Source organism: Bison bison, unplaced genomic scaffold (assembly GCF_000754665.1).
Source record: "Bison bison bison isolate TAMUID 2011002044 unplaced genomic scaffold, Bison_UMD1.0 scf7180017864108, whole genome shotgun sequence".
NCBI lineage: Eukaryota > Metazoa > Chordata > Mammalia > Artiodactyla > Bovidae > Bison > Bison bison.
In genome coordinates, this window is record NW_011494680.1 from 7,766,120 (window position 1) to 7,790,733 (window position 24,614).

The following is a 24,614-nucleotide window of genomic DNA, read 5'->3' on the forward strand; positions in this document are numbered from 1 at the left end:
AGGATCAAAGATGACAGAGCTTCTCAAAAATAACCACAAAATAACCATTAAAAAGATCTAATATATAAACACAACAAATCCTGTTCTCATGTAAGGTTGCTTCACTGCGATCCAGAGTGAAGGCCTTTACCCACTATGCTTCAACACAGACAAAATGCACTTACTCGTTCCAACAGCATTATCCGCTGTCTTTCTTCAGAGAGCACGTGGACGTTTTCTCTAAGAGAAAATGACTTACTTTAGCCATATTGATAAATAAAACTGTAACATACTTAGAATGCACAATGAGGTGGTCTGAGACACGTGTACTGTGCACCGCTAATCCACACCCCCCTCACCTCACATGACTACCTCCTCCCTGCGCCCACAGTCCTGGGGAAACTATGCTCTTCCTCTCCACTTCTACCTGTATGACTTTCATTTCAGATTTTATGTTTAAGTGACCACTCCATCTACCACGGCCTCAGCCCCATGAACACACCTGAGCCTCTGGTAACCCCTGCTCCCCGAGGCCATGGGCTCAACCCTGGAACCCCTGCAGACACCAGTCCAGCAGCCCTTCCTGGCTACCCGTGGACGCTGCAGGGACACCAAGGCACCTCATGAAACACGCCCATATGGGCTCCCACAGATAACCAGTGATGTTAACACTCACTGTGCTATAAACAATCTACCGGGTCCAGCTCTCAGGTCTGTGGGCTGCGGTCACCACCGGGGCTGCCCAGCCCTCCCACCCTCAGTGCTGGCTGGCCATTCTGAACAGGAGGATGGAGCACTCACTGGACAGACATCGTGCTGGTCTCCATGGCTGAGTCTGGCCTCCCCTCGGCAAAGGTGTCCAGGGCCTCCACCGGGGGCTCGGGTGCACAGGCCCCATACAACTCCGGGGCTGCAGCCACGCCCGGGGAGGGCACGAAGGCGCCGCCCCGCAGCCGGCTGACTTCCTCCTCCAGTCGCTTCTTCTCCTCCAGCAGACGCGCGCGGTCCTCAGACAGGGACTCAATCAAATCTGCAGCCGGGGTTGGGACAGAGTTAGCCATGGCACACATCGGTCAGAGCCAAAGGTGTCGCACTCCTGAGGCCCGCTCACCTTTGTCCCGCTCCTGCTGCTGCATTGTGCTCTTGAGCTTATCACTGAGATCATTGATTATGTTTTCTTTCCTCATTTTCTCTCTCGTTAAAACAGTGTTAAAATTGGTCTGGAACAACAGAACAAGAACCACTCACATGATCTGTACACACAGCGCAGTGGCAGACACAAAAAACACACTGCATCTATTTCTGGTGGTACGTCTCAACATGGAGAAGAAAAGTATCATACACAAGGTGACATTTACTTTTAAATAAAAATGCCAGCTCATCACATGGATAAGAATTAACAGCACATAAATTAGAAGAAAATTTCACAGCTTAGAGAAAAGAAACTCAAATGTTACCCATGTAGTAGTATCAACACTTTCATTTGCAAAAATTAATGTGATGTGAAGACATTAAATAATTTTGACAAGATCAGGGAGGAAGCTAGGAAGTCAGGAACAGAATTTACATTTCTTCATTTCTAAACTAGGACTGTTTTCTTTTTGAAGTACTCATGTGAAATAATGACTGTTAAAAAGAACATGCTTTTAAATATGAAGATACGTAGCAAATACTACCAGGATCAATGTAGGAAAAGTCACACTTAAGACAGCAAAAACCTCAGCTACACAGACACACTTGTTAACCTTCTCAGTCCGGGAACCCACACACCTGCTGCTCAGCGATCAAAGATGTTCGAACATTCTGCATCTCCTCATTCTTCCTTTTCTCCTGCTCTTCAAGTTGTTCTAGAAACTTAGCTTTTTCTTCCTGGAGCTTTTCTTGAAGTTCAGCAACTAGGCTTGAAGAATCTTCTCTGGCAGATTCCATGGCATGACTTTAAAAATTAAATACAGTATTACATTTTCCCCCCAGTATTACAGATATAATCACAAGTATACCAAGTATCATAATTAGATGACACCAGAAATGCTAAACATCTTCCTTTAACCTAACAGTAGTTAACTGGTGTTAAAAGATCTTTCTATGTCAACTCTCGCTTTTTATCCACCAGCAAAAGAGAAACAAGTGCCAGGGAAAAGCCTAATACAGACCACATCCTCCCAGCAGTGGGGTTGAGTGGTTATAATCCGATATTCAGGATAATCAGTTTCTACAGCAAAAGGCAACATTGTCAATATAAAAATCAATATACTTCAAGAGCTCAGCTTCAAATTCTAGTTTTACTTTTCCTGTAACTGCCAGACACAGGACTGAGAGTTGAATTAAAAATACACCTGCAGAACACATCTGTTGAAGAGCTTTCATTTTTTAAACAGGCTTTGGTTCATTTTGTTAGCTAATGAATAGGTAACCTTAAACTAAAGTGAAACTTAAATGTGTACACAGCAAACTGACATACGCCTAAATTCAGATTCACTTCTCTCAGAACCTGCTCACCTCCAAGGGGTGCTGAGGGGCTGAGAGGCGAGGTCAACGAGAAAGCACAAGCCCAGGCTGCTGCTTATTTTATCTGCTTTCAACCTCACAATCCTCTACATCCGAATGCTTGTCAAGAAGTAGATAATCTCATCCAAGGTGTTAAAATATCCCCGGCTCAGGAGAAAGACTGTAAACATTCCCACACTATCTGAGCAACCAAGTCAGTGAAGGGTTTTAAATGTACATTTATTCAATTTAAAAGGACACTTCAATGTTTTTCAATGTTTCTCCTTCGGGGCTGGGGAGGAGGGGATTAAAAATCACAGGCATCATTTCAAGGTCACTGAGGAACCACGATGAAGCCAGGGACTTTGCTCACTAAGAAAACGGACTTAGGATAAAATAAGCCGAACGCAGGGCTTACATGTGAGCAACTCTTCATACTGTCTGCCTAATGTCTACTTTGTGCAGGTTTAAGTGACACGCCTTGAAGAAGTACCCCCTACAGTTACAGGGTAAGCCAACTACTGTGGGGAAAACAAAAAGCCAAGTTCCAGGCAAGTAGGCAGGGCAGAGGGAAGAGAATGAGGTTACAGGCGAGGGGGCAGCAGGTCACAAAAGTCTAACTGGACTACTGTAATATACAAGATGAAGAAGCAATAAGGTCCTGTTGTACAGGGAACTCTATTCAATATCCTGGGAAATGCCTTAATGGAGAAGAATATACATATGTTTAACTGCATCACTTTGCCACACAGCAGAATTAGGATAACAATGTACATCAACGATTAAAATGCTAACTGTGTCCGACTCTTTGTGACTCCATGGACTGCAGCCTGCCAGGCTCCTCTATCCATGGAATTCTCCAGGCAAGAATACTAGAGTGGGTAGCCAATCCCTTCTCCAGGGGATCTTCCCGTTACTGTAGGCAGATCCTTTACGGTCTGAGCCATGGGGCTTCAGATTATACTTGTGTCAATGAAATACATTTTTTAAAGTTAAAAACAAAGTAAGTCCCTGGCAATCCAGTGGTTAAAACACCATGCTTCCAAAGTAGGGAGCATAGGTTTGATCCTTGATTAGAGAACTAAGATCTCACATGTGCTGGCATGACCAAAAATAAATTTATTTTTAAAATTAAAAAAAAAAAAAAGGAATTAGCAACTACTTGAGCTATCAGGGCAAGACACAGTGGGTGAGCTATCAGGGGCATGAGCCATGATAACCCAAGCTGTGGGTCTGTCAGTACAACAAGATTTCTAAGTGTACAGCAGTTCAGGCACACGGGACAGCCTGTCCAAGGTGAGGGTCAGGATTTCTGAGACCCAGAGGCAGGACAGAGCATATCTGAGTTGCTGCTCCAGCTACTCCACCGAATACCTGTGCAGCCCCTGCTGTGGGAGCACTCCCCGCCTACCCTACCCCACCACCACCCCCCACCGTGAACCCATGCAGCTGCTCTACCAAAATGGACACTGAATAGAGCTTTGGCAAGTCCTACGGGAGAACCATGGTTAAGGCCCTTCGGATTCTGAAGCAGGGAACCTGGCTTTAGGCTTTTGTACCTGGTCTGTGGAGACTTGACCCCTGCCATGGTCTCCTCAGTTACCATAGAGTGGACACAGCCTCACTCCTGGAGCTAGGACGCTCAGGTGACACAGTGGACACAAGGTGTGGTCCACACGAGTCCTGACAGCACTGGGCAGGTACGGAGGGGCTTCCATTCCCCCACGGCAGCCACGGCGAGCCTGCAGGAAGGATGCTGCAGGAGGGCCCGGTGTCCAGAGGATTCTCAGAGGGCTCCAAAGCACGATGAGAAGGGGTAAGATGAGAGGGGGGTGCAATGTCTGGGCAGGACCCCGCAAGGACCACAATCTCTGACCGAACACTGTGCACCATGCCCATCACTGGCCCCTGGAGGACCCTGGTGCCGCCGGCCTACCTGGCCTTCTGCAGTGACTGCCTCGACCTCTGCATCCCCCAGGCTCTAAGGACACTCAGAGGTCCAGTTCCTCTAAGAGCCTCCAATCCCTCCAGAAAACATTCTGTTTTCAAAACAGACTTGGAGGTTCAATTGTGCGCCAGGTTATGAACAGTATACAGCAGATAGTCAATCACAAGAGGCTGGGTACAAGTGATAAGCAGCAGCTGGAGGTTAAATTACATAAAGCACATACACCTATACAGATACTCTCTTGGAAGAATTAATGATAGAACCAACTAATGATGCTCTAGAAATTGTTTATTAGGCCACAAACCCCCTCAATAAATTTTAATGAGTAGGAATACCAAAGTCCATTTTCTCCGATCAAAGGCAGTAACATCAGACAACAACAATAATAAAAAAGCAAAAAAACCCACCACTGTATAAAACCCAGAATTTAACATTATCTTTTGAATCACAGAGGAAATAACTGAGATTGTAATATCAGAAAATAACAACCAGGAAGCTGGAGTCCTAAACGTTACTAACTGCTGCTCTTTTATACATTGTACATGATTTTAAAAGAATGAAAATCAGTAACTTTCAAATGAAGAATTCAGGGAACAAACTACAAATAAACCGAAAGGAAATTTATATGTTAAAAAAGGGGGAAAACGATCCTGAAAACATTTGAAATTTTCAAAACTTATTTGTCTTGAAATCCAAAATACGAATCCATTTTTAGAGGCCATCCCAGTGGATTTACAGTCTGTTATTTCTTTCAAATGTTTTTAAGTAACATGGACTATTTTAAAAAGGACATTTTTACTTCACAAATATCTCAATGGTTACTTTTACCTGAGGTAAATGAGGAAATTAAGGTACTGTGATTACAAACACAATTAAAATTTGAATCACCAGACTTTAATTTTATGATTACAGACTGAAGTTCTTTCTTACCTTTTTGCTAATTGACTCTCAAGATGTTTAACTTTCTCTAACAACTCTTTCTCAACAGCTTCTCTTTCCAAGTGCATTTCTTTTCTGGCAGTCTCAATAGCAGCTTCTTTTTCACAATTAAGCCTCTGAACTAGCTGTTCTCGGTCCTGTTCCTGTCTCATGACAAATTCCTCTTTGTCTTTCTCTAGCTTCTGGATAATAGCTTTGTACATATCCTCTTGCTGGGAGATTTTCTCATCTTTTTGTTTTTCAAGAGCACTCAATTCTGAGTCCAATTTACTCTGCAGTTCAGCTAATTCTTCTTTCAGGCCTTTTTCTATTTCAAATGCTTGCTGATACAATGATGTCATTTTGTTTAAATCAGTTGTAAGCCTATCAGATTCTTCTTCATGTCTACTAATTAACTCGGAAATGCACTGATCTTTTTCAACTGTCATTAAAGTTCTCAGCTCTGCCAAGCCCACCTGATAATTTTCATTATTGTCGTGAATCTTTTGGTTTAGTTTACTGATCTCTGCTCTCAACTGTTCAGTCTCTTTTTCGAAGAGAGACTGCAAGGTCTTCTTCTCCTGGGTTCTGCTTTCTTCCAGCAACATTTTTATCTCATCAGTTTCTGCTTCCTTCAGAGCCAGCTCCACCTCTAACTTACATCTCATGTCCGACAAATCTGAAACCTTGAGCTTTAACTCCTGGAGCTGCTGCTCCTTCTCCTGGATGACTGCAGCATGAGAATCTTGGATCTGCTCGATCCTCTGCTGGTTTTCCATCTCTAGTTTCTCCAAGCAGAGCCTGTGCTCGTTCATGGCCTTCTCCAACTCCTGTGTGTGACGGACCTGCAGTGTGTCCTCCAGCTCCTTCAGATGACTCTGCTCCAGGCGCTGGAGCTCTGCCCGCAGTAGCTGGAGCTTCTCGTCATTCTCCACGTGGAGCTTCCTCAAGTCCTCCAGGGCAACCTCACGCGACTGCCGAAGTGCTTCCATCTCACAGTGCTGGGCGTGCACTGTGCATTCCATCTCGAGCAGCTTCTGGTCCTTCTCTTTCTGCAGGCAGATGACAGCTTCCTTCTCATGCTTGACCAGAGCAAACTCATTATCCTTATTCTGCAGCACCTCCTCCAGGCATACCAGGTCCCCCCGCAGCTTGGTGATCTTGCTCTTGTTCTCTTCACTCTCCTTCACCAGGGTAGCGAGCCTGCCCTCGTACTCGCTTTTTAAAGACTCTAGTTCTTTTTGATGTTTTTCATATAGTGTTATTTCCAAAGAGTGCTTTATTTTGTCGATAATGCTTCTTATTTCTACTGCTGTACACTGCAAGGAATTGGCAAAGTCGCACTGTTCCTTCTGCACGAACGTCCGGAAGTGGCAGAAGTCCTCCTTCAGGGTCTGAATGCTGAGGTGCGAGTCGTGGGCGGACGCTCGGCACCTCCCCAGCTGGACACTGAGGGACGCGCGGTCGCCCGGGTCCTCCTGACCAGGGGCACTGGTGTCCTGCATCCGCCTGCTGTCAATGGCGTTGATGACAGAGGAGTAGAGGGACTCCACCATCATCTCTGGGCTCTGCGGGTCACTGATGGGGTTTGGAGACGATAGCTGCTCCTCTATGACAAACTCGTTCACCGCAGACATAAAGTCCGACTCAGGACTTTCTGCTAGTGAATCCAAGTCTAAGGAGGCCTGGTGGAGAGTATGCTCTATATTTGGATGGGGGATAGTCTCAAAGTCGAACGTGTGGGCATCAATGCTGTCTGGTGACAGCTCCTCTAAGGGGCAGACTGCAGGACACAGGGGATCCTGCACGGCGAGTGGAGGCGGTGTCCTGGGTGAGGTAGTGGTTGTGATTCCTGTCGCGCTTTCCAGCCGGGGCGAGGAAGCTGACTGCGGGGACGTCTGACTCGCAGAGGCCTGGAAGAGAGAGGGACAGGCTGACCGAGCTGCGACACCACAGGCATGCATGCTAACGGGGCGAACCACTGCAAAGAACTGGATTTGCCTTTTGTTCACTCAGCAGGTCTGTAATGGTCTGTGACATTTCATCCAAACTTTGTGCTGCTTTTACCAAATTATGCAGAGCAAGTACATGCTGGTGGAGAGGTTCAAAGTCACAAAGTAAGGGAACCCTGAAACAGAGCGCAACCAAATTAGACTTCTAATTTCTTAATGAGAAAGGGATAACTACAACCAAACATTGTAATCTGTGCCCAAAATGATTCTCTATCAATCAATACCAAACAAGCTGAAGAAGACTAACACATACCATGCAACAACACAGATTACTATCAGAAAAAACTAATTTCATGTACGGCATTTCTTTTCTTCTACTTTATCATCTTCATTTTCTGATCTTTATTTTCTAATCATTTTTATATTCCCCGCAAGCTTCCCAAAGCAGCCATGGAAGAACCAGACTATCATGAAATCCTCCTGTTCTGGAGTACCCTGCAAGCACTGGTGCTCTTCCCACCACCCAGGGCAGCGAGAACATCCCAAAGTGGGAACTACAGGCATTTACCTGAGGAATGGCTGAACTTCAGAAGGACAAAATGATTGCAGAAACTGTAAATCTTTTAATGAAATATCTGGAAGTTCACAGTCAAACTTTCGAGGCTTCTGTGTCTATATATAAAAAAAAAAATTACCAAAAAATATACAGGATAATTTTGTATATGATTTCTTACTATATATTGACTATACTTACTATATTTCTTGTTATAAATACTGTATTTCTTACTATATAATTCAATACAATAAGTAATTAAAAATGCTTCAAGTGATCTACTCATCCCATAGAAACAGAGTAAGATAATCAACTACAAATGAAGGACTGCTCAATGAGAAGACCATCTCCCGAGTCTGAAACAACAGGGATGCCGGGCTTGCTCCCTCTCTTCTCTGCTCTCAGCATCTTTTCACAGAACACTGCTGTTCCCAACCTACATTAAAGGAACCCATCTGTCTCGCTACCACACAGGCTGGTCCCAAATTTCCGCGTGCCCGACTGCTCGGTCAGCACAGTCCTGAGGCCCACCCTGGCCCTCCATCTACTTTTGTCACCACTGGTGTGTGGTGCTGTTTTAAGGCAGCAAAGACTTTCTTTCTAACATAAAACTTCCTTCCATACCCTTGACTCCAACTTTTCATTACATTTTCCAAAGTATGAAATCTTAGTCAATTGCAGCTTCTTAAAAAAAAAACAAACATCACCTACCATTCTTTTTATTATTGCTGAGAAATGCAGCTTTTAAGACAAGGCCATGGCCTTAGTCATGACTTATGCAGGGTTCCCCGGTAAAGGCGTGTGTGTAGGAAACCCTGCCTGTTTGCAGACACACAAAAACACAACGTCTATAGCCCTAAGGAATCCTGTAGCACGAAACACGTGTGACCGTGAAACAGCGTGTGTGAAGAGAAAACGTGTGTGAGGAGAAAACAAACAGACAGCACTTCTAAAACTTATTTGACCACGGAATCGTTTTTTGTTTTTTTTTCATATAATAAAACTAGTGGTCCCATTCTGGTTTAGAAATACAGGGACCTTATATTTCATGGCTTCGATGAAGATGACCTGATTGGGGATTGTCCAACATGAATGAAAGAAAGAGAAGGGGGAGGGGGAGGGGAGGGCGGGAAGGAGAGGAGGAGGGAGACAGACCCAGTGAGGGGAAGAGACTCCATTCCCACCCATCTCAACAGTGTCCTACGACGTCACCGTTCTGAGCAGAGAAGACTCCTGACCAAAAACTATGAATTCATCTTAGAGTCAAAAACACCGTAATTTTGATTAAAAATCTGTTTCTGATAAGTATCTCCACTTCTGAAATAAAGGTCTGAACACACAGGACTTAGTCAAGTTAGAAAATAAATACGTACACAAAAGGATGGGGGCCAGGAGTCCAATCCCCTGAACAGACGATTTCTTAGAAAAGACTTCCCTGCGTAAAGAGATTAACATGCAGTTACTCTACAACTTCAGCTGCATGATGTACTCATAACTACAAAATAAAACCAGCACTTTTTCTTAAAAAATGTTAAGTTATTAATAAAGAACACTTACTAAATAATTTCCCAAAGGATTCCCTTTTTGACTTCTCAGCCTCATACAATTGCTTTCCGTCCTTGACTAAAGCACCGGCCCACTGAGGAAAGGAGAGCACGTATTAGCATCAGCACCAACTCACTGAGGCCCAGACACAGTAAACACAGCTCAGCCTGCGTACCTCCCTGTAGTGTTTTATGAACATTTTTCTCCTGACAACCTCAACAACAGCTAAGCAGTACATCTGAGGAACTGTGCTCAGAGCTTCTACGATCTTGACTCTTTCTAAGAGCTCGATAACCAGGCGGAGCAAAGCCTGCAACTTCTCTCCATCCTGATCTGCGTGGAGCATCACAAAGCAACACCACCTGCAGAATGAAATCGAGATGCAGAGACTCTGAAAAACCATCCATGCCCATGGTCGTCAACCGACAAAGAGTCAGTATGGTAATAAAATCACACCATCACTTGGGAGAAATACAAAGCATCAACTCTCAACACCCCAAACCAGCTGCCTGAGAACGACTTACTTGAGTCTGACATGAAGGTTATTTGCGAGCTCCTGTTTGGCAGTGGTGCACTTCTGTTTAATGTCCAACAGCTTTCTATGGTTTTGCAACATAATCATCAACTGATTTGCATGACTCAGACACAAATCAGGTAGCACAGATGCATCCTTCAAGTTTTCAGCTCTCATCTGATTAGCTAAAAATCCCTTTGAGAGAAAACATTTTAAAGGATATAAACTTTCATTAAAAACATGAACATTCGTTTAAGAGGAACAGCTTCATATTAGACACAAACTGTTCTCCTCTCAAATAAGATTTTAAAATCTCCTACTTTTCCGAATGTAGTAGATGGGTCCATAGCAAAAGATTCAGTTTTTAAGAAATTTATGCTTATCTAATTCTGTTCAATTTTCATGCTTTAAAAAAAAAAAGAGAGAGAAAGAGATCCAGGAAGATAAAGTAACCTGTCCAAGGACACAGCAGGCAGATGAGAACCAGAACCTGTGTGACTGTAAACCCCTGCTAGGCCGCTGTGCAGTCAGAGTGCAAGGAAGTCACACAGGGCCACTGACTTTACAACAGATTTAATCTAATCAGTGATACTCAACAGTATACACTTCTCCCAATAAAGTAACAATCTTTGATGTTGACTACATCACTCACTGAAAAGCCATTCCCCACTCCAGTAATCCTGGGCTGTTGTACCTTATTCCACTGACCTGTGTGCATGTCTTCAGAACAATGATTTCCACAGTATTATTTTGTAGGAAAAATAATGATTAGACTCTTTTCTTAGCTATCCTTATTTATTTCCACAAGGGAGCCTTGCATCTTTTTGTTAGGTAAGGATTGTGCTTAGGCTGTAGATTAATTCAGACACACGTGTCAAATCCAACAGCAAACAATTAAAAAAAATAAGTCTAAAGACATCTTGATGAGTCAGTATAGTGACAGCTTTCTTCTTGCTCTATTTACTGAAAAGTTAACATGCTAAGGAAGTTTTGGGGTATGCACATCCATGTTACTATCACACCTGCGCCGTACACAATCGCATTTGTAGGGCTCAGGCTAGGACAGCACACGTAGCTTCTTTCTGTAGTTCTCTCTCTTTACTATTTGATGTTTTTCTAAATATCATGAAGGTAAATTTAGGTTTAAATGATTTGTTAAAGTCAAGACGGTTCAATATCTGAAAATAAGACAATTTTAATAATAATAATGTTATATGTTATTTTTCTTCCAATATGTTGCATGATGCTTTTTCTGTAATTTAGTTAAAAAAAAAAACAAACTTACTGCTTTAATCTCCTTTGATAAAATCTTAAGAGGTTTTCAATGCTTTTTACTGAATCCAAGGAAAATACTGCATCAATCCACAATCCATGGAGTGCAAGCTCAACGCAGGAGAAATACAAAGAAAGCCACAACTCGCCACGTCACAAACTGCTAAAACCCAAACCAAAGGCAAACGGCTACAAGTGAATTACTAACAGCCTAGAATTCCCTATCAAGAGAAAATATCCTTGAGAAACAAAGGATTTTCCAGTGACAAAACCTGAATTTACCACAAGCTAGAAAACACTAAAGAATACTTTACTGTAGAAAAGTAGTGTAAGTTGCTCAGTCATATCTGACTCTGAGACCCCATGGACTGTAGCCTGTCAAGCTCCATGGGGATTCTCCAGGCCAGAATACTGCAGTGGGTAGCCTTTCCCTTCTCCAGGGGATCTTCCCAACCCAGGGATCTAACCCAGGTCTCCCACATTACAGACAGATTCTGTACTAGCTGAGCCACCAGGGAAGCCCATTTTTAATGTATGATAGACTTTAATACATCAAAGATAAATGTGTCATTTAAAGGGAAGACTGCTAATACATTAAAAAGACTATATTATGATGTATTCCAAGAATCCAAGGATGGTCAAGATTAGAAATAGATTGTACCTTCCTTAACCTTATAAGACTTTCTAATAAAACAAGGGGAAAAAAAAAAACCCAACCTACTACAAACATTGTAATGGTGAAATGTCAACCATTTCCCACAGATCAGGAATTAACCAAGGATGGCCAGTATAACATCTATCAATACTCAGCACCGCACAGGGTGGGGGTGCCGTCGGGTGGGGACCCACTCAGTGCAAACACAAGATGGAGAAATCAGTTAAGGAGGCTGGATCCAAAATTAAGGGAAAGGAAAAGAGAATCTGGTAGTTACAAGATGAATTCAGTCTGTAAACTATAAAAACATTATAAATATTTCAAACATGTTGAAAACTTACAGAACATCACCACATGGAGAAAACTTCCAGGTCAGTCACTCTCCACAATCCCACCACCTTCTCATGGTTATAAATCTAATCTGGTACCAGAGTTCTTGGAAGTGAAAGTAGCTCAGTCGTGTCCAACTCCTTGCGACCCCCATGGACTATACAGTCCATGGAATTCTCCAGGCCAGAATACTGGAGTGAGTAGCCTTTCCCTTCTCCAGGGGATCTTTCCAACGCAGGGATCGATCTCCCACATTGCAGGAGGATTCTTTACCTGATTTCTTGGAACACGGCATTGAACTAGACCTCCTAAGGCTCCCCATTTTCCTGAGGCGGGAGCAGGAGGTGCTCAGGGATCACGGACAGGGGCTGTGGGCGTGTGCAGGGCTCCCTACCGCCCAGTGCAGCCTTAGCTCAAACCTCTGAACATGAGGAACCGGCCTCCTCCTGTCCTACCAGAACCAGTAATACCACAGTTAACACTACTCACGGGTGACGTGGAAACACAGGGCACAGCAAACGAACAGTGCATATAAAAGACTAGTCTAGAAACCACAAATCCCCTTTCCCGAGAGAGGTCTGCAGTAAGCACCTGAGCGAGTTCTTTCTGCTCATTGACCAGTCGGCCGCAGCTGGCAATCATCTGGTCCAGGGCGTACAGCCGGTCCTCCAGGCCCTTGATGGCTTTCATGTTCTGATTATCGAGATTGGCAATAGTCTGACGGCATTCGGCCATAAAGGGTCGAATGATCCGGGGATCAAGCTGAGTGACATGGAAATATGTATGAATGAAATTTTCAGCCAAGAGCTTAAAATACATTTCACACTATTTTGATCTACAACTTCAAAAAAAAATAAAAAACAGTGATAGTAAAAATTATAGAAAAGTGGAAACATGAGAAATCAAGATTATATTTTCATAAGGTTAAGAACAGGGTAATTACAATTTTATAAAACCACAATTATTACTGATTATGTTGGGATACTTAAGCAATCTAGTTCCAGGCATACACCTTTCAACTCAAGCCACAATTCATTCAATTCTCAACAGCCCACCGAAAATGCTATTTTCAAGATCTTATGCAGTAGGGCAAAATTAGTAACAAAAACATATTCTTTGGTCATTTCCTGTCTAATCAATCCAACCTCCCCCCTAAAACATATCAACATCTTCAAACCTCCCTCCCCTTGGTAATATCTTTATTTTCAGGTTGTACTCCTCCAGCAATCTGTTTCATCACCTATACTTTCTTGCTGTGTAATCTCCCCTGTTGCTGGACTTTAATTCTGCAAGTTTCCTGGAATTTATGTAATTCAAGGAACCCAAACACTTCTCTCCACCTGCTCCTCTCGCCTTGGAATAACACTGCACACTGGTGTCTTCCATGTAGACGGCCCTGCACTGGCTGCTCTCAGGGCTCACACGTGGCCCACTGGAGACCACCTTCTCCGGGACCCTGCTCCTCTTCTGCCTCCTCCATAAACAGGCGATCCCAGGGGGTTCTGTGCTGTGGCACATTTCTACTGCTTCTCACAGGGTTTCAGCAGTAGCTGTAACCAGAATAAGTTAACTCCCAACCTTTTCAACCCTTTATCTTCCCACCAGTGTCCAGTTCATGTTTCTGCCTGTCTGCTACCATCTCCACGTGGACATCAGCCACGATCACTGGCTCATTAGAGCTGTCCTCTGCTCAAGTTCCTAAACAACTTCCTTCTGCCCAGAGACACAGAACTGCAGATGAATGAATCCTGAGTTTCTCCAGCTAGGTCTCTGTTCATGCTGACTGACCTACCAGCTACTGAAGCACACCTCTGCTTACTGTGAGCAGTCCCGTCAAACACATCTTCCCAGAACACTACCAGCTGAGGGACCATAAATTATTTATTTTTGGTACAGTGTTCAGCACGCTGACAACACATGTAAGCAATTAAAAATGAACTATTCCACAGTTACCGAGAATTCAGCTGCACTTCTAAGATCATGCAGACGTCAATAGCCAAACACGGGAGGCACCTGCCTTGTATGACAGCTAACTAAAATGTGTGCATATGTGAACATTTTCTATTTTCATGGTGAGTCCAGTGCACACATTTCCAAAGTACTGACTAGCTATAAATTATTAGGGTGACAAAAGGCTATAGAAGATGACTAAAACAGATTTCATCTTGGGCAAAATTACGACACATAAAACAGCAGTGACTTAAGGAAGAAAAAAACTCCGGACCATATGCTGTTACGATGTTCCTGTATTTCCTAACTCACTGAGAGAACAACACAACTATACAGACGAACATGGAAGAGTGTCTTGAGACTCACTCAATTCTGTAGGTGTAAATGAATATGAATTTTCATCAAGCCAGACAAGGACTACTGTTTCTTCTCCCTTGTCATATAAAGTGAATAAAACTTGAGGCTTTGCTAGATTTCATTCAAACATGCAAACACACAGCCATCTGTAAGCCCTTTAAAAAGAGGTTCCCATGGCCTAGAGGCCTGTTCTCTGAATGATGTAAAACTACAAAAAATGACACTTCACTCACTCTATCACAAGCACATGACTGATTTTCCATAAAAATAATTTTCAGGCTACTAAAACGTCAATAGTTTGAATAGAACACTAGCTTTCATTCATTTCTGGCAGTAATCTTTGCATAATATATTCCACACTTCTCTACCCAGGCAAATGTCTTAACTGAAGATTTCTTTGACAACAAATAATGAACGGCCAAAATGAAAGCCACGCCCACAGGATGTCATCAAGGATGCGGGTACTGAGAGAATGGCGACTCAGACTGCACTCCGCCTTCAGCAAGAACAGAACGCTGCTGTTTCCAGGCACCCAGACCCGTGTGGCCTTTCTCCCAACAGCCAACCACAGACCAAGCCTCTGTCCAACCAACTGAGAAGTTCACCTTCACACTGTTTCATCTGGTCTGTCTCATTGACACACGTGCCCCACCAACTTCCTCTCAGGCAGCCAAGATTTTCTACCACTTACTGATCAGGTCTGAAGAGCTTTATTCCAGATTTATGCCCCAAGTTTAAAAGTTTTTATAAGTGTACTTGGGGAGAGCATAACCCTAAGCACAAGTCACTATGATTACAAAATATGACTAAAAAACAATGTCTAAGTTCTGACTTTTATCTCAGGTGAATCTAAAATCACTTCTTTCAAACATCAGAGGCCAGTTGCGAAGGTAGGGTGGGGACCCGATTAGAAAGAGGCCCACAGGGTTTTCTGGGAGGTAGAAAGGTTCAATGTTGTCCTCCTCTGGAAGCTGGTTCCTAACCACTTAAGACTTGTGTACTTCACTGAATGTAAATCATTTTCAGAGTAAAACAATTTAACTGTTAAAGATATAAGCAAAATTATATCTACAGCATAGCTGCAGAGACAAATTACAGGAGCTATTAAGAAGTCCAAGTGATACTACAGGACCATGAAGAAAAAAATTCTAAGTACCACCACCACCACCCAAACCATCCCCATTGGAATGGACACTTCAAGGCTCAGCCCTGCATAGAGATTTTACCTGTATTACCTCTAGTAATCTTCCCAAATTTGCTGTCAGTTTCCTAAGTATGGTTACATTACCCGTTAAATGATTTGGTTTGTCCAAGGTCCTTCCTACACGTGGTTATGAAGTTTCACTCCAAGGCTCAAGGCACCCTTTCTCCCATTACTGTACAGGAAATACTTAGTGTAGGCAATGTAACTTCAGTTGGCGAAAACAACACAGTGACACAAGAAAGATCAGACTAAGACTCCTCACCCTGCTCATGGAATCAAAGCACTTCCTGACCAAGGACTCGACATCATTAGGCCTGTCCTGCACGTTGATCCAGTCCAACAGAGAAACATTAAAGAAAGGCAGGTCCCCCTCTTTAGCCTCTATTGCAGCTGCGTCCTGCTGGGCAGGGCTTGGACAAGGCTCCCTCACATCTTTTCCACTTTCAGCATCTGTGGCGTCTGAGGCTACGTGCTCCACAGACATGTGAAATGAGGTGAACGAGGGTTTGCTCGTTGCTGCAGGCATATCAGGAGAGAGCACCAGTTCAGTGGAGGTCTTTGTCTCAGACTTTTCTGAGCCTTCGCGTTCAGGCAAGGAATCCACTCTCCCCAGACATTCCCTGTAACTGTGTCTGGTGAGGCACTCCAACAGTGGAATCTTGGCCATGACTGAAACCGCAGTTCCTAAACTTAAAGTACAAAAGACCTGTCAGTAAATCACGGACTGCTCAAGTTAGAGGTCAGCATTTTGAAAGGAAGAGGTTATCACGAAATCTCACCCCCTCTCTCTTAGGCTACATGCATCTGAGCAGTCCACGAGGTGTCCGTTAAAGAAAGCAGAGAGGAGAGTACCTTTACACACTGAGACCCTCTAAAGTAAAGGTACCAAGTCCACACTATACATATGGACACTCAGTTTTTAACTAAACTTAAGGTATAAAAAATTCAAACTTATTAAAAAGATTTACCATAGCAGTCTCTTAAAGTTTAATGTTTTGTCTCTAAGCTAATCAAAGATTTTAGATATAATGAAAGCAGAGGATAAAATTAACAGTTTTATTAGAGATTAAGGTTAACTCTTGGGTTTATCACACCCTGAAAATACACAGACAGGCAGATAGATATATGTTGTCAAAAAACATGAAGGAAAGATGAAATCTTGACAATTTAACGTCTATAAAAATATATATAAAATCATTCACGCTCCTACATTAACATGCGAGATGACTAGCTCCTGCCTTGTACCCCTGAACAGTTTTACTGGGAAAGGTTATTACAAAAACTTTTAAAAGCTCTTCCCAGTCTTAATCACTCTCTTCCTTCCCAGCATGTGTCCCACTGTCATCTCAAAACCAAAATGTTCCTAAATATTCAGAATACAGAAACCTGAATTAATAAGGCCCACTTGATTTCAAAAAAGAACGTGCTACTTCCCTCCAACTCTAATAAAAAATTTAAGAAAAAACAAACAAAAAATGAATACAAGACACTGAAAGCATACATGTACACACACAACAAAGGGCCACATTTGTGCAGAATTATTGCCATATTTTTTACATTCATTGTAGCCCTTTTAAAAAAGAACCAATGGGTATCAGATGCTTACATGCAAAGAACTAAAAAAAAAAAAAGAATCTAAATGCAAACTAGAACACAATGGCTCTTTTCCATCTTAGCAAGCCTATATCATATGGCAATATTAAAAAAAAATTTTTCTTTGACTACCATTTGAAAACTTTTCATTTGCATTTTGCCTCACTTTATTGGTAGCAAGGCAAGAAACAAAGACTCTTGGGTTTATAAATAATTTCAAAGTATAGAGTCTTTTACATAAAGAAAACACAAGAAAACAAAATGTGGTAAATCTATATAATATGTGGAAGATAAAACTAACCATAGTTTTACAAATTTTACACTCCATGAAAGTCATTATAAAAGTCCCCAAAAAATAAACCTCAATTATAATAAATATGTGGCCTACTAGAAATGAAGTGACCATTACTAAAAGTACTGATAAACTGCAAAGGTATTTTAAACAAACATGTTATTATCCATTTTAATGGCAAACATACTGAGTAAGTTTTAATTTGATGTCTTCTACGGATTGCAGATAATTTGAATAAATACTTTCAAATTTGAAAAGCAGCTTTTGGTAGGAATTTGAGCAATCTTCCAGATTGGCCATAATTGCAGCCCAGCCTTGGTGCTGAAGATGTTCATCATGGACCAGACCTTCACAGAAAGAGCAGAGTTTCTTGGCAACTTCATACATTTCCTATGTTGGAAAAGAAGAAATAAACGGTAAGAGAAGGTAATGCCTATGCACACGTCTGCACACGTGTACTTAAGTGCATGCATGAATGTGCTCTGAACTCATGTCAAAGGGAGCACTGTTCTGGACTGTTCCAGGTTATGGCTCCTGCCTGCTGCCATGGTAATAAGGAGGAACTCACACCTGGGGGAGGATAAGGGGCTGGAGATCCGCGCAGAGTCAGGCAACAATAACCATCAAAAATAAAACTGTGAATTCACACAAGGGAATACTACATGGCAGTTAATACAAACCTGCAACTACACAACCAAGTCTCAGGAACACTGCACTGACTCAGGTCAGTCACAAAAGGAGTCAGGACACTGATCAACTTCACGGAAGAGAAAAATGGGGACTGAAAGCAAGGGAACACAAAGGACGGCTGTGGCTGATGGCATATTTTAAAATCTATTCACTTTGTGAAAATACGATGACAATGAATATCTAATTGTGATACATGCATTTTCAAATATGTATGTTAATAAACAAAACTCTATTATTAATTTTACTAATAGTAAAGACAAAAGTCTAAGGTCACACAAGTAACTGGGAAATGTGACTCTGGAGATGGCGCTCTGGATGGTTAGAAGACAGAGCCTGGCGGTCCGGGAATGAGGAGTATAGGCTCTCACTGTTGGGAGCCCAGGTTCCATCCCTGGGTAACCAACTAAGATCCCACGGAATGGCCCAAAACACAAGTCTCTAATTGCTGATGCAGTGGACAGTCTGAGCCGCAGGTCACAGTCTTGGTTTCGTATAGCAGCTTTTGGGGGAATGCTACAACCTGAGGTACTTTCTTCCCTCCACTTCCCATTCTTATTTCTCCTTATTTTCTTACCTATACCTGGACAGTGATCTTTCCAAGCAAAACAAATAAAAACCCCCAAACTCTCATTCCCCAGAAGCAAAAATGCTTCATCACAGCAATTAACTAATTAAGCTAGTGAACACTGTGATTAGAATATGATCAAGAACATCTTTCCATTTGTTTATAATGTTTTATGTTCTAGAATTGTATAGGCTTTTGTTGATACTGTTATTGAAAATGCAATATATTTCCCATTTCTATTCTAAAGGAGAACCAATAAGGGAAATATGAATAATGTCTACACATTTTTATCACATACTCCAATCAACCTTACAATTCCTGCTGATGGATTTTTATTAAATTCTCTCAAATTTACCAAATATGCAATCACCTAAAATGGATGTTTTTAAATGGCATGCAACTGTATAACCTATCTTTATTTATTTGTAGACCAATAATCAGAAAACATATCTAAAGAACTTTAGTAAATAAATTCAGTTGACAGATTTGCCTTTTTAAAAATAATGGTGCCTTCTAAAAATCATTTCCAGACCCTTTAATGTTTATTAAACATATTTCATAAAGATGAGAGATGAGGTTCTCTTTTTTATGTTGCATCTCATGTGAATGAGCCAGTTTCACAAATGCATGTACTGCATTAAAACAGACTGCTAAGAAATATATTTTAGAAAGCAAGTATTCATACTTATTAGTAGTTTAATATTTTACTAGTTTATCTTCATAAAAGGTAAATACTGTGGGTTGATTCTAAGACCTTTTTTATGTCTGAAAGCAAAATGTGTCCCCCTGCTGATAGCTTACAGCTAGTATTACAGCAAAGTACTAGCAAGTCAAAAACAAACACAAATAAACAAAAACAAAACCAAATGACTGGGAAACAACCCATAGGGTTTGCAAGCAGCAATACGAGTATGTATCAGGAAGAAACTGGGTTCTCCTCCAGGACCTGACCATGGATACAAGAAAGAACCACACTCTAAGAGCTCCTTAAGCTCTCTGCCTGTGTCTGTCTACCTGAACACAGGAACTTCACTGATCCAAGCAATGTTCTAAAATTATCATCTGCATATCATCCTCTAAGAAAGATGGTAAAAACATGTTTCAGATAGTTGTTCTGCGCTAAGGTCCTGGAACTGTAGAATGACTAACAAAGTGTGCACCTGAAATTATAAATCAGACAGAGTCATCACAAAAGTATCTTTTTAAAAAGTTTGCTATTTTTCATGTTTTGGGCATGCTTCTTCTATAATTTAGACTGCTATGCTATTTAGATTTGAATGCTTTTACAAGTAATCAGTTTTTTAGATCACTTGCTGTTGCCTAATTGTCCACAAAAACATTACCAATCATTGTTTTGTTAAATACACCAGTTTTAAATTTTAAACTGTACTAAGTATAAATAATATTACAATTACCACTGCAAGTTGTGTCCTTGAAGCAACAGTGTGAAAAACGGCAGGCATCATAAGGGACTCTTCAACTTTTATTTCCATGTCATTTTCTGTTGAAAAGGTAGTTTTAGGAATAGCAGGTAGACGCTCAGACAAGATCATTTCCTTGTTAAAAAGAAAAATTGGATTTGTGTCCTAGAGAAGTAAAAAACAAAAAGAAGAACCGAAGTAAACTGTTACAGACACAGAATATGCACACTGCCCTCTGTAGGAGTCAGACCCCAGTTCCCAGCCGCCGGAGAGCTGGAGCCCGCCCGCATGGAGGAGGTCGGGCACCTACCGTCCCAGCGCTGTAGGTGCACACCCTGCGGTCAGCAGCCATGCACTCGCCCCCGTTGACCACCAGCACCTGGTGCTGAATGGCGATCTTGTACTTGCTGTGGATCGCATGCTTCAGGTCAGCCACACTTCAGAGAGGGAGGGGGGCAAAATCCGTTATTTACATTTGCCTGAGGATGGCCTTTCTCATTATCAAAGTCACTCTGTGTAAAAATATCTGACAAATGAACTTCAATTAAAAAGTTTCCCCCCAAACGGTAGTAAAATATATAAGCTTATTGTTTCTGCAACTGGATTCCACAATCAACAAGCCAATCATACATAACTACAAGGTCAGTAAACCACCCGTGTCACATCTAACACTGAGCCTATGAAGTGCAGCCAGCAGAAATATTTATTTCTGTGATCTTTACATAAGTAGCAAAGCTGCTTATATTAGCATTTGTTAAAATCCTCATGTGATGGAGATTTTAATATATATCCCGTTACATAAAACACATTAAGTGGATACCATGTGAAAACTCCCATTTTCTCATCTGTCAAAAAACCATTCAATTACAAGTCAAATCATATTTTATAAAAAACAGAACTCTCAAAAAGTAATTTCATCCATTAAAAAAGATAAGGTTTATCCCAAATTTTACTCTATCATTAACAAAACAAACACTACTGGCTTTATTCATTAAAATAATAAAAACAATGATGAAAAACCATAGGACTGGAATATGCTGGTTTATACAGCTAGCAACAATACCCTCAGCAGTGCATTGTGAAATTCAGGAGAACAATCAGCTATGAAAACTATTAGACTGCTTTGGTTTGAAATCAGTTTGTTTACTGTGAAAATAGTCACACAAACAACAAAGCACAACTTAACAAATTTAATGTTAACATTTTAGAGGAAGATGACAATTGTACATGTGAACAATGATTTAAGACTTTCCATATTGCCACTCTTATTTAACAAAGGAACAGTATTCTCAAAATAAAATCTTCACCTTTCTACATGTACAAAATGCAAAACTGATGAGAATCAAGGAAAACACAGCTCACGTTTGCACTGTAAGTTCAGTGTCAAATGTCAGGGTGGTTCCAGTGTTCACCAGAAATACATACAACTTCATGATGGTTTCCTGGATTCTGTAAGCTTACACCTCACACTCTGATACGGTTACTGAAAGAAACAGACAAGAGAAGTCATCAATTTACAAACACATGTATAAATGTGGTTATGTTCCCATAAGACAGAGCACAGTTATAATACACAAGCAACAAAAAAATAATAGGATTTGATGTCTAACATGGCTAACTGGACAATTCAGTAAACCTGGTGCTTAAAAAATAATAATGAACAGTAATGAGGCTAATGAGAAGTATAACTTCTATCATGAAAAAAAAATAATTGATTTCAGGAAGAAAGAGGCCAGGAGTTAGAACAGTTAGGTGTATATTTCACACTGTTCTCATGTACCACACAACATTAAGAATAAAAATTAAAAATGTGATCAAACATTTTTCTAACTCCAAAACTTCCCCCCACTTTTTCCTTGGAACAACAGCAACAACAAAAAAATAGTTTTAAACTTACTAACAGCAAATAAGAGCCACCACTTGCAACAGGAGGGACAGACTTGGTTAATCCAAGTTCCACCTCCACGCTGAGCTAGAAACACTCCACACAAGAAACTCTGGCCGTAAGAGCTCATCACTTTGTGGAACAGCAGAAAGTGCATGGGATATCTGAATATTTAAAACAACTCTGCCATTACCCAGTTATCCAAGTCAAAATCCTACATATAAATAAAGCTTCCTCATCTATGAATAAAGGGGCAGATGTCAAGAGCTAGTATTTTATTTTTTAACAACCAGAGGTAAAACCCCCCAAGATCAATGTAAGTGATGAAAGATGACAAAAACTAAATTTTCAGAAACTAGTAGCTATCTTTCTTTATGCTCTTTCCACATGAGCTTAGAGTAGAATTATGAGGGAAGAAGGGAAAAGAAAGGAAGCAGGGCTTTAAAATTAACGTTTCCAAAATCACTATTTTAAATGCATTACATCAAAACTCCGTTATAAAGGCAGGAACTGTGACTCACCGGCAGGCACTGTTAAAAAGGACTACCACTGTTCTTAAGAAGCAGATTACAAGTGGCTTATGTTTGCTTTGCTTGATATTGGCAACTGAATGGCATTACTGGTTAAACTAGAAAAGAAAAATTTCTGATTATAGAGAGAAATAATTCAACAATAACAACAGCATGCTCTTCCAAAAGAGTGGTCTCTACTCTTCTTCACTGAACCACAAGCACATGACCTTAACCTAGACCATCCCATTAAAAAGATATCAAAGTCCCCAGAGAGCTCCCCAACACTGTCGAAGCCTACAGTCCCTTTTGTCTTTAATACACAATGGTCCCCATTACTTGTACATTTAATACTTACAGTTTCTTCTGTAAAACAGGAATAAAAGGGTATCATAGCCCCAAGCCTCAAAGCCAGCCCCTTGGACATGGGCAGGGCCTGGGATCTGTCAGAACCACTGAAACTCGGCCAGGGTAACAGGAGGTCATTTACACGATAGCACTTCCTCAACTTAACCTCTACCTTGCCGGGTGACTGTTCCCACCCGCCAGCTTCACAGGACATGCTGTCATATGGAGAGGCCCACGTGGCAAGAAATGGAAGCCAGAGCCAGCAAGAAGCCTCTGTTCAAGAACCTGCAAGGAGCTGGTTCTTGACAAGCACGGCAATTCCTGCTGAACCTCAGACAAGACTCCACTCCTGCCAGAGACCATCACCGAGTCTACTGAGACAGAGCACCCAGCAAATGTGAAATAATATGTCTGTGTGTTTCCAACAGCTAGGACTGTGTACTTCTCACATACAGTACCAGCATCGCAGGGGCACTGCGGGAACACAGTGAGTAGAGACCATCAAATCGCTGGACAGATAGGAAGCACCCTTGCTGGGCGGCTGCTCCTCCTCCTCCTGGGCCTCCTCCCCAGTGTCTGGCTGGGACCCCACCACCTCCCGTGGCACCATTGCTGATGACCAAACCTGCCGGCATGCCTCCCTAGGCGTTCTCTATATAACCCCACCCCCATCTGCTCCGCCACCTAAAACCTAAAACCTCTCTTTACTGATGGAACCAACAAACCCCCTCTCTCACTTGCTGTCTTACAGACCCCCCTGTCTTCCTCACAGGTAGGTTAACAGCAGTAACAATCCAGTTAATAGTATTCTTATTGCCTACTGACCACCGACTTTGACTCCTGAGGCTCCTGTGTTCATCAAACCCTCACTTGTCTCTGATCTCCACAGTCTCTCAACCTGCTCCCTGCATCCTCGACCCCTCACCTCCCTCAGCATTCTCCCACTGTCCTCAGGGAGGATGGGGGTGGTGGTGTGTGTGTAAGATGGTTCCGCTCCTGAACACCAACCACCATCAGGATGACCTTCATAGCAGCAGCCACTATTCATAAGTATTTACTATGCTCTAGGTCACTGTTCTAATAAACGCTTCACTAAATGAAATGTTTCATTTGATCCTCACATGAATCCTTTAAGCTGAGCTTCCCCGGCGGCTCAGATGGTAAAGAATCTGCCTGTTAATGCAGGAGACCTGGGTTCGATCCCTGGGTCAGGAAGATTCCCCTGGAGACAGGGTATGGTAGCCTGCTCCAGTATTCTTGCCTGGAGAATCCCATGGAGAGAGGAGCCTGATGGGCTACAGTCCATGGGGTTGCAAAGAGTCAGACATGATTGAGCAACTAATACTCACACACACACAGAACCCTTTAAGAGGGATACTATCATCATTCTCACCTCACAGATAAGGAAACTAAGAAATCAGGGCTTCAGTAATATCACAGGATCCAAGCCCAGACAGTGCAGTAAAACGGCAGACACTGTACGGCTTCTTCCTCTCCTGCCCTCCCCAGGTTTCACTCCCAAACACCATACGGCTTAGCTCTCTGAACAAAATGAGCTACTTCAAGTCTCTGAGGCTCTTCCCCAGCCTGGACCCTCCTTCCTCTGCCCACTGTGATCATCACCCACCATGATCTACTGCAACCCCC

The 24,614-nt window shown here is 42.1% G+C and overlaps 1 protein-coding gene across 2 annotated transcripts in view; it reads right to left on the bottom strand.

Annotated features, from left to right (window-relative positions):
* RB1CC1 (RB1-inducible coiled-coil 1) overlaps nt 1-24,168 on the bottom strand; it is a 31,899-nt gene extending 7,731 nt beyond the window's left edge. The window contains exons 1-18 of one of the 2 annotated variants that reach the window (XM_010838950.1): nt 22,632-24,168; nt 21,588-21,708; nt 20,536-20,662; nt 20,220-20,390; nt 17,737-17,939; nt 15,927-16,353; nt 12,745-12,915; nt 9,907-10,091; nt 9,558-9,744; nt 9,395-9,476; nt 9,211-9,272; nt 7,853-7,956; nt 7,334-7,460; nt 5,345-7,245; nt 1,750-1,915; nt 1,091-1,199; nt 781-1,009; nt 165-219 (exon numbers count right to left, since the gene is read on the bottom strand). In XM_010838950.1, coding sequence (XP_010837252.1) covers nt 165-219; nt 781-1,009; nt 1,091-1,199; nt 1,750-1,915; nt 5,345-7,245; nt 7,334-7,460; nt 7,853-7,956; nt 9,211-9,272; nt 9,395-9,476; nt 9,558-9,744; nt 9,907-10,091; nt 12,745-12,915; nt 15,927-16,353; nt 17,737-17,939; nt 20,220-20,390; nt 20,536-20,662; nt 21,588-21,658 — 4,377 coding nt within the window. In that variant the 5' untranslated portion in view covers nt 21,659-21,708; nt 22,632-24,168. Of the gene's footprint in view, nt 1-164; nt 220-780; nt 1,010-1,090; nt 1,200-1,749; nt 1,916-5,344; nt 7,246-7,333; nt 7,461-7,852; nt 7,957-9,210; nt 9,273-9,394; nt 9,477-9,557; nt 9,745-9,906; nt 10,092-12,744; nt 12,916-15,926; nt 16,354-17,736; nt 17,940-20,219; nt 20,391-20,535; nt 20,663-21,532; nt 21,709-22,631 lie in introns of those variants that run through there. The other variant, XM_010838951.1, reaches the window with a different exon arrangement.
* Between the last annotated feature and the right edge of the window lie 446 nt (nt 24,169-24,614).